The following is an 18,324-nucleotide window of genomic DNA, read 5'->3' on the forward strand; positions in this document are numbered from 1 at the left end:
CCCATGTTTTCTGTGGTTATACAGTATTTAATCAAGTGTAACAGTAAAAACTAAATATGAGAAATAAGGTAATAGTTCAAACACATGAAATAACATTTAATTTCTAAAAATGCACTTTATTTTGAAACAAATGGTAAAAAAAATGCATACTTCAACAAAACATTAACAATAACAAGCACATTATGTGTATTTAAAACAAATACACCTACGGGAATCGGAAATGAACATACTTGCTTCAATCAGGTCAATATGTGGCAGCAGAAAGACATAATTAATATTCATTTACGATATATTATACAGATAATCTTTTTTGCTCTTTACAACTTACTTTTTTATATTATTTTATATCGTATAAATCTGCTCTTTTTCAGTGCAGTACTCTTAAATAGAATTATTACTGTATAACAGCAGATAACTGTGAGAATTCATTACACCTGGGCCAAAGTGATGAGAGCAGAAGGTAGCACCAGTAGGAAATCATATAAGTTATATACAGTAAAAACAGACAGATTTCCAATAGTTCTACTTAGTTCCGATTGCATACCTTTTTAAAACAGATACACTACTTAGTGCAAGAGACAGTAGCATTCAGTGTTCAATGCCACAGTTCGTTGTACAGAGGCCTTTCTATACAACAAGTAACTGAGTTTACATCTAAGAGGAAGACAGAGCCCTGGGATTGTTGTATTGAAGAGCACTTAAAGAACACATTTGCCCATGGTGATTACAGTTCCTTTGCAAGTCAAGCTTAATTGCTACAAAAAATAGACATTTGGGCCTAATTGACTTAGTCTTTAATTTTACTTGTTACTTGAAGAAATAAAAATCATCACAGTGACACTTTTATGAGTATAATGTTTGAGCAATCAGATAAAGGAACAAGTTTTTCTTTGACCTGTAGTTTCACAGTTCAGTCGTCGTGCACCTAGAGTCTCAAAACTAGGCTCTGCTATATGATCTCTGATGAGTTATAACATGCTCATTAAATCGTTCTTTTAGAGGAATCTGGCTTTTTCTATTATCTGCTGGAGTTTGCGCTATGTATGATAAACAGTGCTATGTAAGAACAAGGTGGAATGCTGTCAATTCAAATGCTGTCAGACAAGACCCTTACACTGCAGTCATTGTCCGATTCAGAAAATCTCTAACTTTTTCATAATTTTTTACAATTATTTTATAAAAAAAAACGACAATTATTTTGAATTTCGTTATTGTGGGTGATTCTGTGGTAGACTTAAAATCTTTTTTGACCAGACGTTATTTTTATTTTTCTAACAGGAGCTTAAGGGAAGTGAATGTGGTTTAAAAAAAATGTTTAAGCCCCTTTTATTAATTATTAGTAATCCATTATTTCACTTCAAAGCAAATTACGTCTTGAAAGTTGTACAAACCCCCTCCTTTAGTGATGTTTAGTGTGTGGTCTACCTGTCTGCTGTCCATGTATTTATTGTAATATATATCATTGTCCTCAAAATAAAAGTAACTTCATGCAAGACTCAGCTTTACGCCACTAGCTGTTGTCTTTAAAATACATATTTGTGGACACCTGTGGCACCAAATAAATTATTTATTGTTGATGGAGGAAGGGGTTTGATATCAAAATTAATGCTCGCCAGTGTCAGGGACATAGGCTGTATGTATAACCACACACAAAGGATGTCACCGTGCGCTCTGAGCTGTTTCAAGACCCTCCGTGGGTCCAAGCGCTCTTTGGCATTGTTTAAAACTCACTCAGAGCATACTCTAGCCTCTCCAACGTCGGATTCCCCAGAGCATTCAGTTTCAACACAGCAGAAAACAGAACAGCTCACAATGGCGGATGTGGTTACGAAGATTCAAATTTAACAAACAATCCATCCCCTTTAATACGTTATGTAAAATTGTAAACTACATATATTAATAAATACATTTGCATACCTCATTCAGCATGGAAAAACACCCCTAAAAGGTTATTTGAACACAGAGAGTAAACTGATCAATTTGTTATGAATATTGAACATTTAAGCCATGTATTTGCAGTATAGAATTATCTGTATATCTGTCCAGTAACAGTAACAAACCATAGATTAAGACACAAACTGTTTTAGCTCATTCGGAAATGAAAGAGACAATCCATACTCCTGGGTGCGGTGGTGAAATGTCTCGGCTGCTCTTCAGGGTGTCAGATTGAATTTATGAACACACCCATAATGCCACAGAAGCAGCCAGTTTCTGGCACATGGAAAACAAGCTGTCAGGCACAGAAATAAACAAAGTCTTGGCTGAATTCCTCAGTACCCCTTTAAGATTGCTTACAGTGAAAGATGTAATTGCTCTACGTTTCCAAATCCTTTCTACGGTTGATTTGACTGTAGGCATATACAGCCTCTGTCTGTACAGCTCTATTTATCTTTTTCAAACCTTGGGAACACATTTAAGCCAAACTGACCATGTATTTGTTTTTCATGACAGAATGAAAGTTGGTTCCTGATTTGCTCCTCCTAAATACACGAGTTACAAGGTTGTTTGGAAGGAGTGGCATGGTGATCCATATCCCAGGTCTGCTGAAGTGCCACTGATCGCTCGGAAAACATGCATGGAATTCTGGAGCAGGGAACGCATCATATCCTCCTGGAAAATCTGAAAGGAAATCATAAGTGAACATTTTAAAAACAAACTTAAAATATTAAAAATTAAAACAATGAAAGTAAAAAGCAATAATGCCAAATAATACACATTTTACTTTTAGTTCAATTAATAGGTTGTTCATACATATTACCCAGTTTTCCTTATAGCTGTGGAACAAGGCAGCATGTTTTAGAGGAGAAAAATAGAAAAAGAGGTCAATAACAAATTCCGAAGCATTCAGCACTACAAAATCTGTATTTGATCTTTCTTTAATTAACTGAACCTAACTTCGGATTCCCTGAATTCCCATTGTTCTTTTTGGGCTCAAATTAAAAACAGTTACATTCTTAGTGCAACCATCTCAGCAAAGCATTTATGGGAAGTGCATATGAAATATCAGCATTTGTAGGAATGGGAAGAGGCTACATATTACATATTTTATGACAACACGTGCATGTCTCAGCTAGCCAGAGCATACTGCAGTCTAAAGTATCTGCCAGTTACTTGTTTTGGTAGCTAGAGTTATACAGTGCCTTGCAAAAGTATTCACCCCCTTGGCATTTTTCCTATTTTGTTGCCTTACAACCTTGAATTATAACAGATTTTTGGGGGGTTTGTATCATTTGATTTACACAACCACTTTGAAGATGCAAAATATTTTTTATTGTGAAACAAACAAGAAATAAGACAAAAAAACTGAAAACTTGAGCGTGCATATCTATTCACCCCCCCAAAGTCAATACTTTGTAGAGCCACCTTTTGCAGCAAATACAGCTATAAGTCTCTTGGGGTATGTCTCTATAAGCTTGGCAAATCTAGCCACTGGGATTTTTGCCCATTCTTCAAAGGCAAAACTGCTCCAGCTCCTTCAAGTTGGAGGGGTTATACTGGTATACAGCAATCTTCAGGTCTTAACACAGATTCTCAATTGGATTGAGGTCTGGGCTTTGACTAGGCCATTCCAAGACATTTAAATGTTTCCCCTTAAACCACTCGAGTGTTGCTTTAGCAGTTTGCTCAGGGTCATTGTCCTGCTGGAAGATTGAAACAGGTTTCCCTCAAGAATTTCCCTGTATTTAGTGCCATCCATCATTCCTTCAATTCTGACCAGTTTCCCAGTCCCTGCTGATGAAAAACATCCCCACAGCATGATGCTGCCACCACCGTGGGATGGTTTTCTCTATTTTTTTCATTTCACTTCACCAATTTAGACTATTTTGTGTATGTCCATTACATGAAATCCAAATAAAAATCAATTTAAATTACAAGTTGTAATGCAACAAAATAGGAAAATTGCCAAGGGGTTGAATACTTACGCAAGGCACTGTACAACCTTGTTAATGTTTCTATTGTGAAAAGAAGTCAAATTAAACCTCAATCCTTGATTGTAACCATGCAGAATGGCACAAGGAGAACAATAAATTAAAGACTAAAAGAAACTAAACACACATGGTCCTGATAATATCTTCCCTATTAAAAAAAAAAACTAAATGGAAGATAACAGAAGAAACAGAGTGATGTGATGAAGAGAATTCCAAGAAATGTGTGAAATTTTGAATTAAAATCTTTTTATGAAACCATAAAGTATAATTGATTTTGCACTGCAAAAAACACAACATCTATAACTCACACAGAGTAGCTGCATATAATCCAAATATGTGGTTTCTTTCCACTATATTTAATAGATCTGTTTAGCTCTATTAGGTAATAATATGAGGGACGATAAGATATCTGTGTATTTCACACTACAGATACTCCAACCCCAAGAATCTTCCCTGACATTGAAAACAGAATGGGCAAAATTACTCTTTGTTGCTGGTTTCTATTGATGCACATTTGGGTGATTAATGGAGACCACTGAAATGAGTGCTAAATCTTAACAGATTGTAAGCAAATATTAGTGTAAATGACTAATTATCGACTCATTGCCATTTGAAGAATTAGATAAAAACTCCCATTGTAGCATGCAGGTCCAACAGAACAACTTCTACTGCTTTTACTGCTTTTCTTACATGGTCCATTAACATGCTCCAATTGGAAGTGACAAGAAAATAATTATGAGATTATTTTTTAAAATAATTTGCTGAGATTCCTGTCACACAAAACTGAAACAAAATGGATGATACAAGTGATACAAATATTGAAACTGAAACAAAATTCCAGTAGTGAAAAATGGCTTACACAGAGATTTGCCACACTTTAAAAAAGGTTAACACAGAAACAAACTGAAACAAAGATATGAAATGCAAAGTACAGCAACACCATTCAAATTTGAGCTGAAGAAAGGAAGCAGACCCTGAGCTCTGTGGGGGTAAGGTTCTGCTGAAAAAGGAGAAAACACAAGATTGAAAGCAACTGAGTTTTGCCAGACCTTGGCTCCCAAGTAAAGAGGTAAACTTTGTGATGACAGTGACTGTAGACTTGGCAAAACAAGAGCCGGCTGATCTACTGCCGTGAAGCATCACAATGCAGTTCTCTGTGAAAGTTTATTGGAATATATTTTGGAAATCTACCAGAAAATTATACTTTCTGGAAGAATAAACACTCCCAGATGTTTCTCCAACTGACTGGGAAACAATGAGCAACTTCAGTTTCATATAATCTGAATATACTATCTCTATGAATCACTTAAATGCCATTTAGATAAAGGTTATGTATATTAGAACATAGCACATATAAACAAATGTACATGTTGTATATAATATTACAATATTACATTCAGTGGAAAGTGACATTTTCGCTGTTCATGTCCCATTTTAACCTCAATTTAAAAAGAAAAATACCTGGATGAGAGGTACATATTCATATTTTATTGTGGCTTGTAGAGATCTTCTCCATTTTTCAAAACTATTGCAGAATGATTTCAAAACTGAGCACCAGGATTTACACAGGACACATCGCTGCGCTCCATAAACCGGTCACCTCCATAAATTGGCACCTACTATAAACCCGACGCAAAATCCATTGGTTTAAGCTAATTTACAAAACCCTCTTAGGCCTTACTCCTCCCTATCTGTGATGTCTTTTGCACCCTTCATCCTCCATTTTTAGCACCCGTTCATACCCAGTCATATCCAGTTACAAATCCCTAAAGCAAACAGATCTTTGGGTTGCTCTTCCTTTCAGTTTGCCGCACCTAGCAATTGGAATCAACTACCAAAAATAAAATGATCTACTTTAGTTACCATTGCTACTTTTAAAGACACAATCACACACACGTGTACTGATACTTGCGATTGCTTCATTTGATGTGCCAGATTACTGTAGTTTGGCTGTGTTATTGTTGTTGTCTCTGCCTATAATGTAGTACACGTGTTTGTGTTTTATGGTCTGCTGCTAGGTCCATGTTTTTACGTGTAGTTTCATGGTATCTTTCTATGTGATTGGTTAATGTTTCTTGTTGTGTACTGTTTTGTTTGTCTTTTTTATTTAATCCCAATACCCATTCCCTACAGGAGACACTTTTTGCCTCCTGCCAGACCATTATTGAATTTGTTCTTAATTAACTTGTCTGGTAAAATAAAGGTTAAATAAATACATAAAAATAAATAAATACAATTTAAAGTTCAAATCTAATCTGAAAAACTGAGATGTTGGTAATCAAGAGACCTTTAGAAAAAGATGTGCAAAATAGATATAAATAGCCCTGTAGAAAAACTAGTTCCTGTAACCTTTACTTTACTTGATTGTAATTTCTTGTGTGGTAATTGTTAATATGACAAATGGTTACTGAAATATTTATATATTCATATATTATTAATTAATTAATGTATTATTGTTTATTTGTTTTTACTGTATCTAACCTGCTCATGGATGATATCTGACAGCTCCTTGACCATATCTTTGAAGTTGGATTTCAGTCCTTCATGGTACTCAAACTGGTCCTCTTTGATCAATCGCTCATTGAAGTCAAGGGCAATGCTGCAGGCTTGAACAAATTTCCTACAAAAAATAAGACAAGCTTAAGATTAGAAAACAAAAATCAGATATTACTCCGTGATTTTCTTTATTAACAAATATGTTCACTTCTGTGTTCTATGTTCACAGTAAAAATTGCAATGGTTCGAGTTAATACTAGTTGTAGTATTCAATGAGACATGCAATCTTACATACAATATTTACAATCCTCCTCATCATTAATATAATCTCCAGACAGCCTACTGTACATGTATGACACTGCATACAAATCCACAGCAAATCTCCAAAAGCTGTTCTCATTTTGCTTTATGTGATTATCAGTTACTTAAATGACAAAACTAGCAAAACATATGTTTTGGTTAAAGTGAAATACATGTGTTTTGGTTTAATTAAAGTTTTACAAATGTTTCTAAATCAATTGCATGTTTATCTTTTGAACAAGGAAGATTTCCCAAATGGGACTGATTCACTGCTACACTATTTTGGCAGGAAGTAGATGTTGCAATTTTAAATTTTTCCCATCAAGTAAGAAACAATTACTAAGCAGACTGTAACAGTGAAAGAGAGGCTGATTTCTTAGGTTGTGATTGAATCCCACTAGTCAGAGATCCTATTACTGATATTCTAACCCCTACAAAATATATTGTTGAATACCGCAAAATTCCTCATTCCTTACAAATGATATAATACACAGCAGTATTTTGGCGAGGCCTGTCACTCACAGATAGTATCTTACCTGAATATCTCCTTCAGCTCTTTTACTTTTTTATTTGCATACTTGCTGGATTTAGTATCATCCAGAAATGCCCTTGCATAAGCCATAGGTCCAGCATTTACCTGTTATGAATAAAATACTACTTTAGAAATACTTCAATACACATACAAAGTTATACAAAATCATTATTTTTAAGGCTGATGAGTAGACTTTACTCACTGTTATTTTAAACTTCACTTTTAACATAAGGGAGACTGCATCTGACTCAAACAGCACAGTACCTACACATTGCACTATGTACCCCTTAAGCTGACAAACCCCTCTGGTCCCTTAAAATGGCACCAAATCCATGTGCTCCTCTTTAATCCCATGTGTACTCTTCACTGTTGTGTTGTTTGCCAAGTGAGACTCTCAGCTTTCAAACGATGTGAAGCATTCTCTGATGTGAAAATGTGCTTTTTATACCCGCCTCCCGCATTTACCATTCTGAAATGGGGGGTAAGAATGGAGTAAGAATACAAAATCTCAGAAAATATTGACAATTATGACACATTCTGGAACCAGACAGTCTACTGATCAAAACAAGACCATTTTGGTAGAAGCAACACAAACCCGTAGCTCAAGAGCTCAAAATGTCAAGATGGAAAACTGTTTACAGTACGATTTTACATAATTGGATCTGAACTTCACTGTGTTTTGATAGAACATCAAATAATATATACTTCTGAACAAAACAAGCCTATTTGCAAATAAAAATGTGATCGAAACTGAGTGATCTGAGACAGTCTGAATGAGACCTCCCCACCCCCCCACCCTCAGGCAGACTCTGTGCGTTTACCCCCCGGGCTCTGAATGATGACGGATGCGTTTGAGAATGAAACGCGCTGGTAACCAAGAGAATAAACTTTCAAACGATGTATGCATTGTAGGATTACAGTGTAACTTCTATGCACAGGAGCTGCATGTAACACTGCCAAATAATGCTTAAGAGGGTGTAGTAACAGTATATAACTCTGAAAAACCTAAACTAAAAATATATAATTTTATATTTATTAATATTTATTATCCTATTTTTTTTTCTTTTGTTGAATTTTGTCATGTTTAATATGAACATACATTCAGTTTTCACTGAGAATGCTCTTATTTTGTATGGTTAAATCAATTAATATTGAATATAGCTTAAGTGGTTTGTACTACTATAATGATGTTTTAGCAAACATTAAGAAATGTTAAAATTAATTTCCAAGCATATTTTAGTTTTTTAGTTCATTCTCATGGATACCTTGTGGTTTGACCACAGCCACAATAATAATGACTTTACTTTCCTCAATTTTTTTTATCTGACAGAATATAATAACTAATTAACTATAACGGCTAGGGATAATACAGTAATAGTCTTAGTATATTGCATATTCCTGCAAAAGTTCTTAATGCTTGGGGAAAGAAAACTGTTTTTTTTAGGCAGGCCAGAGAGTACAAAGTCTTCAGGTTTTATCTCAGAGCAAGCAAGTTAGACCTCACCTCAAGAGAAGTGAGATATAGCCTGATATGAAAAACTAACTACCACTCCTTCATAATCACTGTTTGCCTTCAGCGAGTCTAATTTCTCTCTGTAGCATGACTATAGCCTGCTTTTTCCACAGCAATAATTGTTCCTAACTGTATATTTACAATCCACTCTCCTTTTCAAATCTGAATTCAGATTTTTATTTTTACAGCTTCATTGTGAATTCTGTAATTGTTCAAAACTATTATACAACCTTTCAACTTGCACGTGATAGATGAATAAAAACATACTGACATCCTCCAAAATGGGCCATCTGCTTGTTTTCAAAATGGAGAGTGCACAAGGCCTAGCTAAAGCATTGGATGGAGGACATACTCCCCATGTTAACATCGCTCCCAGGCACCAAGCCAGTCACTTGAGTTTGTTTAACGTGTATGAATGTGGTATTTAACTTACAATTCATCAGTTTGCTGTGGAAGGGAACTCTGTTGTTGTCACGTTGGCTAAAACGTGAATATTTCTTCTTACAAGTTTTTGGTTTGAATTACAGTTTACATTGAGCTTTCTATTTCTCTCATTTAAACTCCCAGGCCAAATATGTATTCAAAGCATGAAACAAAATACTTACATTGTAAAGTAAACAGTGGAATGTAAACACTTTATTTATTTCATTATTATTGACTGACCCTTTGGATCTTTTCATAATGGCATATTAATATCCCATCAGTCTCCAGAGATTATGGACATGTTTCTGACAAGACTTGAAGTTGAGTGATTTACGCATGTTGAGAATTATCTTTTGTTGTTTTGGAAAAACCGCCTTTACCATCATGGCAAAAACTGACATTTGAAACAATTCCATTTGTTTATGATTGTGTTTCGTATGGGAAAAATGACTGACACTGCTCCCAGATGGATGTTTATCACTGTATGTACTATTTGCACTTAACCTTTGAGACTTGATGTTGAATGTTTGTCTATTGAAGGGCACTTCCAGGCTCTCTTCAATGAGAGTTTCCCTTGTTATGATGGGTATTTAAGCTTGTTATGTAGATGTCTTGTCTGAATTGTGTGTGTTGAGCTGGTCAGCTGACTCACCTGCACTGAGACGCAGCCCTGGAGTTTGAGTTGTAGCTGGATCATGTCCACCTCTGCAGTCGAACATAATTTCTGCAGTTCGGCTGTCCGGTCCTTCATCTCGTCAATGGCCACCTCGATGGGTTTCAAGTCAATCTGGTGCTCATACACGACCGCAATCCTCTTCTTCACATAGGGGAAAGTATTTGTGGCTAGAAGAGCGAAGAAGTGTATAGGATTAAATGTAGTGAAAACTTTAAGTGAACATAAACTCATAATAAATTAAAACAAGTTCCCCTCAGCCAAATGCAAATTATATGCAAAAGACATGTAAAGTACAGTGTATTTAGTCATCATTAGAACAGTATTCTCAAAATGTTAAGTCACGCATTTGCACTTCCATTACAGATTTGGAACCACTCATATTTAAATTAGGGGGTTTCAGCGGGGTGTGTAAATACAGAAGTCAAATTGTATGAGGGAAAAGTAGCCAAAGCAGAATGGAGATCTTGCCTGGGTGAGTTGCAAAACATTGAATCTTATGCAGCACACATTTCACAGCAGGAATAATATGCACACTGAAATTATCTTTCTTTTTTTATCAACAATAAAGCAATAAAATAAAAAAGCAGGTCAATAAATGTTGTTTGTTTGCTTTACTGCAGCTAGTACAACCCTATGATTCATGAGTTTGTGTAGTTACCACAGTCAAAGGCAACTTTAAAAAATAAGTAACCAAGACACAAAAATAGAAAGCAATATATTGTTATGCAGAAGCATTTCAGAAACTATTGTTTGTTATACAGGTTTCTTTCATCAGAATGAAATATGGCACCTTGTGATTTGGTTTTACATGATTTAACTAGGGCTGTGCTGGTGACAGATTTTTTATATCAATACCATTGAAGAATTTACCATGGTGTTCCATATAACCGTTGCAGGGGGATGCATGAGTAGCTTTGACATTTAAATTGTTTTCTTAAGTGTTATAAAGTTTCCGAATTCAAATCCTTAAAAATGAACATGTGAAGTACACTTTTAAGATTAAAATAAATATTTGAAAATTACTATTTAAATGAATCAGTTTCAATGTTATTGTTGTTTTCATGTGTTAGAAACATGTACTTTCAGTAATGTTGTGTTTGGAGGTTCTGTGCCAAAAACATCAACATATTGGCTTTGTCTGGCTTTATTGATGATTGCACTGGAGTTGAAATGTTTCACTATTTGTTTTAAAACAAATCTTAAATGGTGCAGAGGGTATCCCCTCAGTTTGTCACGCACTTTTCAGCACAAGTGTTAATCACCAGCGACAAGTCTCCCCAAAAATAGAGTATTCTACAGTGGCCCTGCAGTGAAAAACACAAATGCAAAAAGAAAGACGCAAATTCAAAAAGAAAAATGCAATTGCAAAAAGAAACACGCATACAAAAAGAAAAATGTAATTGCAAAAAGAGAAACACATGCAAAAGGAAGAACACAAATGCAAGAAAAACACAAATGCAAAAAGAGAAACACAAAAACAAAAAGCAGAACGCAAGTGCAAAAGGAAGAACACAAATTGAGGGGATACCCACGGCACCATTTAAGATATGTGTTTTTCCTTTTGCATGTGTTTCTCTTTTTGCAATTATTTTTCTTTTTTTTGTGTTTTCTTTTTGCAGTTACGCTTTTCTTTCTGCATTTGTGTTTTGCACTTCAGGGCCACCGTAGTATTCCCTGCTAACACAACATTGCCACAATTACCTTATATTACATTGCTACAAAGTTGTGGCAACATTGTCTGTTAGCACGGTTATTGTTACTGTTAGAAATCACTACTTACACTGTTCCAAAAACAAATAGAGCTATAATAAATCATAAATAACAGATACAGTATGCATTAATTTACAAATTACATAAATAAAACTATGCGCGTAGCATAGTTTGTTCAAAATGCGTGCTTTTTCTTGCAATAAGGCGTGAAATGGAGCCTCAATGCATGAGACTCATACCCAATGCACGTAACTTCAGAGCTACATATGCAAACACACACTTCTTATTATAACATTACTAAATACTGAAACAAAACAAAAATAGCCCACAATGATAAAATATAAGATTACTATAATAGGAAAAAATACACTTATGCATTTACCTGTTTAATAGGTTATGAGGAATCTAACTTAAAATAAAACCTTATTCTCACAGCACTTGTTCATGGAACAGCCACAGCTGTATTGCAAAATTATGTAATAAAAGTTGCATTAAACTATTGTACGAGTACCTATAGTTGCATGAGCATTCACATTTTCAAAAATGTTATTTTGTTTACCTAGAAATTAAGAATTGAGCAAATACTTTGTTCCTTCAATACTGAGATGGATTTTAAGCATTCCATACGTAGTTCAAATGGCAGGAAGAAGGGAATTAAAAAAAAATCTTTGCTATTATAATTTAGAAATAAAATAAGCCTGATGGAATCAAATGTTTAAATAGTGTGTAAGTGGTCAGCATGGGACAGAGTCCATTGTGAACACATCTGTTTCCCTGTGTCCTTGAAAGGAGGGGATTTAATTCACAAATGTGTTATGTGTGATTAATTATAGAGCACTGCCAGGGGTGCAGAGATTCATTGTCATTGTCAAATCTGGTGCAGACAGGAGAAGGAAATTACATGTTCACAAAAGCAGTGAACCAACAGTCTTAATCTTTTGCTAAAGGTGAAGTCACTTATATATTGTTTTCTGACACAAGAAAGGTGAGGACAGTAAACTGTTATTGTCTTAATGCAGCCTGTGCCTGTCATAATAGGTTGGCTTAAAAGAAGAATGCAGCCAAGCAGTTTCTAAGAGAATGCAGAGGCACAGTCATTGGATTCAGACAACAAACCAATACAATGCAATTCAAATATTTAGAATGGTGATACTAGAAATTTGAGAGGAGTTCAGTTAATGCTCTACTTGGACAGCAGTAAAACTAAGCAAAATCAAGTGCTACTTTGTCACGTGGGCTTGGTTTTGTTAAATTTGTTAAAGCAAATTAGCAAACAAACAAACTGCTGCATCATAAAGTGCTTTTGCTTTTGGATATTTTCTATTACTAATGTTATCTATTATGTTAAAAAGTACTTCTGGAAATACTATAATACTAAATACTAAATGACTTTAAATGACACAAAGATAACATTGAACTGTTATACTTTACAATTTGTCAAAAATGAAAGGCACAAGTACATTTTTTCATCTGTGTACTTTCTGGCAATACATTTCAGGCTTTTAAGAGGTTGTTTTTGCTGGAATATTAGGTTAGCAAAGCTGTATAGTCTGAATCTAAAACAGAAAACCACATGTTTTAAGAACATTCTATGAGGAAGACATTAAATAACTTGAAAACACAGTTTACAGACGTGTTTCCTTCATTCAGTTGTTAGCAAAGTAATATTCTTTAAGAAGTTAACTGCTAATGGCAAAACATCAACACTATTCTTTTATGGCACACATAGATAATGAGCCCTCAAGTAATCCTGCTGATTCACTGGAGTTTTCTTTCCTCTTCAAGATTGTTGTTATACAAGTTACAAAGACAGTAAATAGTTCCCTTTTTCATATAGTACAATACACCAATCATTTTGTGAAATATGATATTCTGTGCAGTTCAAACATTCTTAACAACCTTGTTTTATTTTAATGCAGTATTTATGGGGAAAAAAATAGGCACCTGTCTAAATATAATAAATCATTTCCCCAACAGATTAATGTCATACCTTATCCAAGTAATATACACAACTCTGCTTCTGAAAATCTGCAGACATGATATTTAAACAGGCATCCATTTTACTATAAAGCTATATATGTATATTCAAATCTCACAGCAAGATTGACTGTGAAGAATAAAATACAATGGCTTGGCCATTTGTAAAGATTTTATTCAGTAATGACAAGTTTTTACAAGTATTTGTGGTCAACAACAGATGTATACAGCAGATAGAAAATATCCTCTCATACTGAGATCTAACACTCAGCAACTGCCTTTTGTGACCCAAGGCCTCCAGAAATGGAAACTTGTTTTAGAAAGCTTCTGGAATTCTGCCCACACCATCCAAGAGGTCAACAGAAAAACATTAAAGACAGAATATGAGGCCAAGAGAGTAAAATTAAATAGATCAAACGATTTTTAAAAAGAAAACAGATAGTGTTCCCATTTAAACCTTAAAAATAACAAATATTGTATTTTACAACAGACCAATCAGTATTTGAAAACATACCAGACCGGTCCTGATAAAAAGGGTGTGGGCAGGGAAAATGGATTTTCAAAAATGGATGGATGGATGGATGTATATAGTGTGTATATATATATATATATATATGTATATAGTGTGTGTGTATATATATATATATATATATATATATATATATATATATTATATATATATATATATATATATACACACTCACCTAAAGGATTATTAGGAACACCATACTAATACTGTGTTTGACCCCCTTTCGCCTTCAGAACTGCCTTAATTCTACGTGGCATTGATTCAACAAGGTGCTGAAAGCATTCTTTAGAAATGTTGGCCCATATTGATAGGATAGCATCTTGCAGTTGATGGAGATTTGTGGGATGCACATCCAGGGCACGAAGCTCCCGTTCCACCACATCCCAAAGATGCTCTATTGGGTTGAGATCTGGTGACTGTGGGGGCCAGTTTAGTACAGTGAACTCATTGTCATGTTCAAGAAACCAATTTGAAATGATTCGACCTTTGTGACATGCTGCATTATCCTGCTGGAAGTAGCCATCAGAGGATGGGTACATGGTGGTCATAAAGGGATGGACATGGTCAGAAACAATGCTCAGGTAGGCCGTGGCATTTAAACGATGCCCAATTGGCACTAAGGGGCCTGAAGTGTGCCAAGAAAACATCCCCCACACCATTACACCACCACCACCAGCCTGCACAGTGGTAACAAGGCATGATGGATCCATGTTCTCATTCTGTTTACGCCAAATTCTGACTCTACCATCTGAATGTCTCAACAGAAATGGAGACTCATCAGACCAGGCAACATTTTTCCAGTCTTCAACTGTCCAATTTTGGTGAGCTTGTGCAAATTGTAGCCTCTTTTTCCTATTTGTAGTGGAGATGAGTGGTACCCGGTGGGGTCTTCTGCTGTTGTAGCCCATCCGCCTCAAGGTTGTACGTGTTGTGGCTTCACAAATGCTTTGCTGCATACCTCGGTTGTAACGAGTGGTTATTTCAGTCAAAGTTGCTCTTCTATCAGCTTGAATCAGTCGGCCCATTCTCCTCTGACCTCTAGCATCAACAAGGCATTTTCGCCCACAGGACTGCCGTATACTGGATGTTTTTCCCTTTTCACACCATTCTTTGTAAACCCTAGAAATGGTTGTGCGTGAAAATCCCAGTAACTGAGCAGATTGTGAAATACTCAGACCGGCCCATCTGGCACCAACAACCATGCCACGCTCAAAATTGCTTAAATCACCTTTCTTTCCCATTCAGACATTCAGTTTGGAGTTCAAGAGATTGTCTTGACCAGGACCACACCCCTAAATGCATTGAAGCAACTGCCATGTGATTGGTTGGTTAGATAATTGCATTCATGAGAAATTGAACAGGTGTTCCTAATAATCCTTTAGGTGAGTGATTATATATATATATATATATATATATATATACACACACACACACACACACATACACATATCCCTTATTATCACTTCTTTATATTTTTGATTTCTGCTACTGATGAATGTTATTTTGTATATATTTTACATTATTTCAAAAATATAGATTAAGGAAATAGATTTTGCACTTGTCCATATCCACTTTAATACACATAATTAATACACATATATGGGGTTGTTGCAATGTGCTTAAAAGTAATATCACTGTTCACTTGCAACAAGTACTCACTTGTCAGAACGGTTCTCCGTTTGCACTGCTCCTCCACTCCCCCGTGCTTCTTCCCAAGCAAGGTGTACGGAGTCTCAAAAACAAACCTGTTTATGTTGTGTTTTTTCTCAAAGTCAGTTTTTTTGTCTGACAGTTCTTTCTCATCAAAATATGGCTTGACAAAGGTAACCTGGATGTATGCATACTTGGCATCTATCTGTTTGGAATCAACCTGTTGAGACAGACAAACAGCCATATAGCACTTCACACTTCATGATATCATTATATGCTTTTTATGCTGTAGACATAGCATGTGGCTACATATTAAGGTTTCTTTTAGTTATCCACTATTGTCTCTGTCTTAAAAAAACAACTCCATGTTGCCACACAAAAGTAAGTAAAATGCTGCCAAAATCATAGCTCAGTATATGCAGTAAATGAAATTTCAAGACATATTTCAAGTCAAGACTGTGAATCTGGTGCTATGCACTGCCTCTGTACATCAAAATACAAGGAAATAAAAACATTAGAGGAGCCTCTCACAACCAGGACCATGACAGAGTTACTTTGTGCAGTAATCCATGGAAAACAACCATTATATTAAAAATACAGAACCTATGAAAAAGGACACTGTCTCTGTAACATGGATTTAGTAGTGAGTTTACACTGAGTTGTGTGTGTGTCTGGATAAGGACAGTTATAGGCTGTTACTGGAGTTGAGAAGATCCAGGCTGTCTGGTTGGGGTGGGACACACTGACAGATACATATATAAACAGCTCGTCCAATACAACTTTGTCAAACTAAAATAAGAAATCTTCAGATATTTAAAAAGATATGAAGTGTAACTCATTTTGCATTCTACGTATTTGTGAAAAACCACAGGGCACTGTTCTTAAGCACAGTGTGTTTTATAAACTCCTAGACCTGAGTAATTATCTCAAAACTCTTATCCTGCATTAAACAAACTTCTTTAATCCTAGTAAACAGCTCAGTTGAATCACCAGGGGATATAAGCTTGTTTGTTTTCCATGGATTACTGAACAAAGTAGCTCTGTCATGGATCTGGTTGTGAGGCACTCCTTTAATGTTTTTATTTTATTATCATTTGATGCATGACAGCGATGCATGCCACGTGACTGACAGTCTTTACCTTACTCCCAATTTAAAGGAAAATAAATGCGTTCCCACATAAAATCTTTTCCCATTGTTCATTGACCTTATGTGCAACCAATCACTGCAAATTTCCAGGGAGCTAAAGAAAGTGTTGTAGTAAAGTCAAATGTGCAAGGCATAATAAAGATTCTGTGTAAAAGAAACAAACCTGCCTAATATTATATATATATTTAAAGGATGTTAATTTAAGTGATTTGAAGGTTAGTCATTGAGACAATACCTTATTTGAGTCTTGTATAATCTTCACATTTTCAGCACCAAACTTGTCACCATAGAGACCCAGAAGTCTCTGAGAGATCTCTGAAAGTCCTGTCAGCTTGGGCTCCTTGTAGATATACTCTTTCCCATCTTCCTCTTCAAAAAAAGACTTTAAAAACAAAAGGGAAATACTTTGTATTTCATCTTTGCAAAACACAAAATACCCACAGTTGAAATACACTACAGCAGGGGTAGGCAGTTCCAGTCCTCAAGGGCCAAAATGTTTTTGGTTCTCATTCCCCTCAGGTCTGAATTACTTAATTGGAATGATTATTATGACGAGAAGTTAAATCCCCTGTTTATTCCAGGTCTTAATCAGTTGCTAATTGTAAGAGACCTTACAAGCCAAATATCTTGCATACCCCTGTGTATATTGAGTTAAAATAGACATATCTCCTTGCTATGTGCCTTCTCCCGTTTCTTTTTCTGTTAAATGTTATTCACTTACAGCTTCACTGCCATGGCCTTCTAGGACAATGTGATATATGACTATGTAGTGTATATTGCTTTACATTAACTTTGCTGGTTCCCAGGGGAAGGAAGAAATATTATGCAACTGCTGTGCTTAACATTGTCTCTATTCTGTAGAACTGCACACTTTATACAATATTTTTGATTGTATTTCTGCCCCAATCATAAATTAAAAAGGACTCATACAAAACAAAAAAGACCACTATTCAAGTACAAATATTAGGACTACAAATGACAAATGCTAGGATTTGTATTAGTTTTGCTTACATGCTGGGTGCATACATAGGCTTTTGGATTTTTTTAACCTATATTTTGAAGCCAGCACTTTCTCTTGATCACAATCAAGACAAGCCAACAGAAATTACCAACAATCCCCATATCTAACTAAAGCCAGCCTTACTATGACACATGAGAAATGCAGTTCTGACCATAATCTGATAATGTACTTTACTGTAAATCTGATGATATGTAATCTGTACAACGTTTCAAGGAAGTAAACAGACCTATGTTGTCGCTACACATTTTGTCATGTATTTGGTCATGAAAATGATTCATTCTGAAAATAGATGTCTAAAACCTAGCATTGTACCTCCTTATCTGTCCACTGTTGATGACTTTAAAAGCATATTATACCTCAGAACCAGGGAAACACTGTTCTAGTCAGAGAGAATACAATACATATACTGTTAACAGGGATA

General features: G+C 35.3%; 1 protein-coding gene across 4 annotated transcripts in view; it reads right to left on the minus strand.

The window, feature by feature from the left end:
- Positions 1 to 95: 95 nt before the first annotated feature.
- dock11 (dedicator of cytokinesis 11) overlaps positions 96 to 18,324 on the minus strand; it is an 81,191-nt gene continuing 62,962 nt past the window's right edge. For 2 of the 4 annotated variants that reach the window (XM_066714926.1, XM_066714925.1), the window contains 6 exons: positions 17,118 to 17,264; positions 15,745 to 15,955; positions 9,846 to 10,036; positions 7,262 to 7,362; positions 6,411 to 6,549; positions 96 to 2,619 (listed from right to left, as the gene is read on the minus strand). In XM_066714926.1, the coding sequence (XP_066571023.1) occupies positions 2,494 to 2,619; positions 6,411 to 6,549; positions 7,262 to 7,362; positions 9,846 to 10,036; positions 15,745 to 15,955; positions 17,118 to 17,264 (915 nt within the window). In that variant the 3' untranslated portion in view covers positions 96 to 2,493. Of the gene's footprint in view, positions 2,775 to 6,410; positions 6,550 to 7,261; positions 7,363 to 9,845; positions 10,037 to 15,744; positions 15,956 to 17,117; positions 17,265 to 18,324 lie in introns of all 4 variants that reach the window. The other 2 variants (XM_066714929.1, XM_066714927.1) reach the window with 2 other exon arrangements.

This window comes from Amia ocellicauda, chromosome 10 (genome assembly GCF_036373705.1).
Source record: "Amia ocellicauda isolate fAmiCal2 chromosome 10, fAmiCal2.hap1, whole genome shotgun sequence".
NCBI lineage: Eukaryota > Metazoa > Chordata > Actinopteri > Amiiformes > Amiidae > Amia > Amia ocellicauda.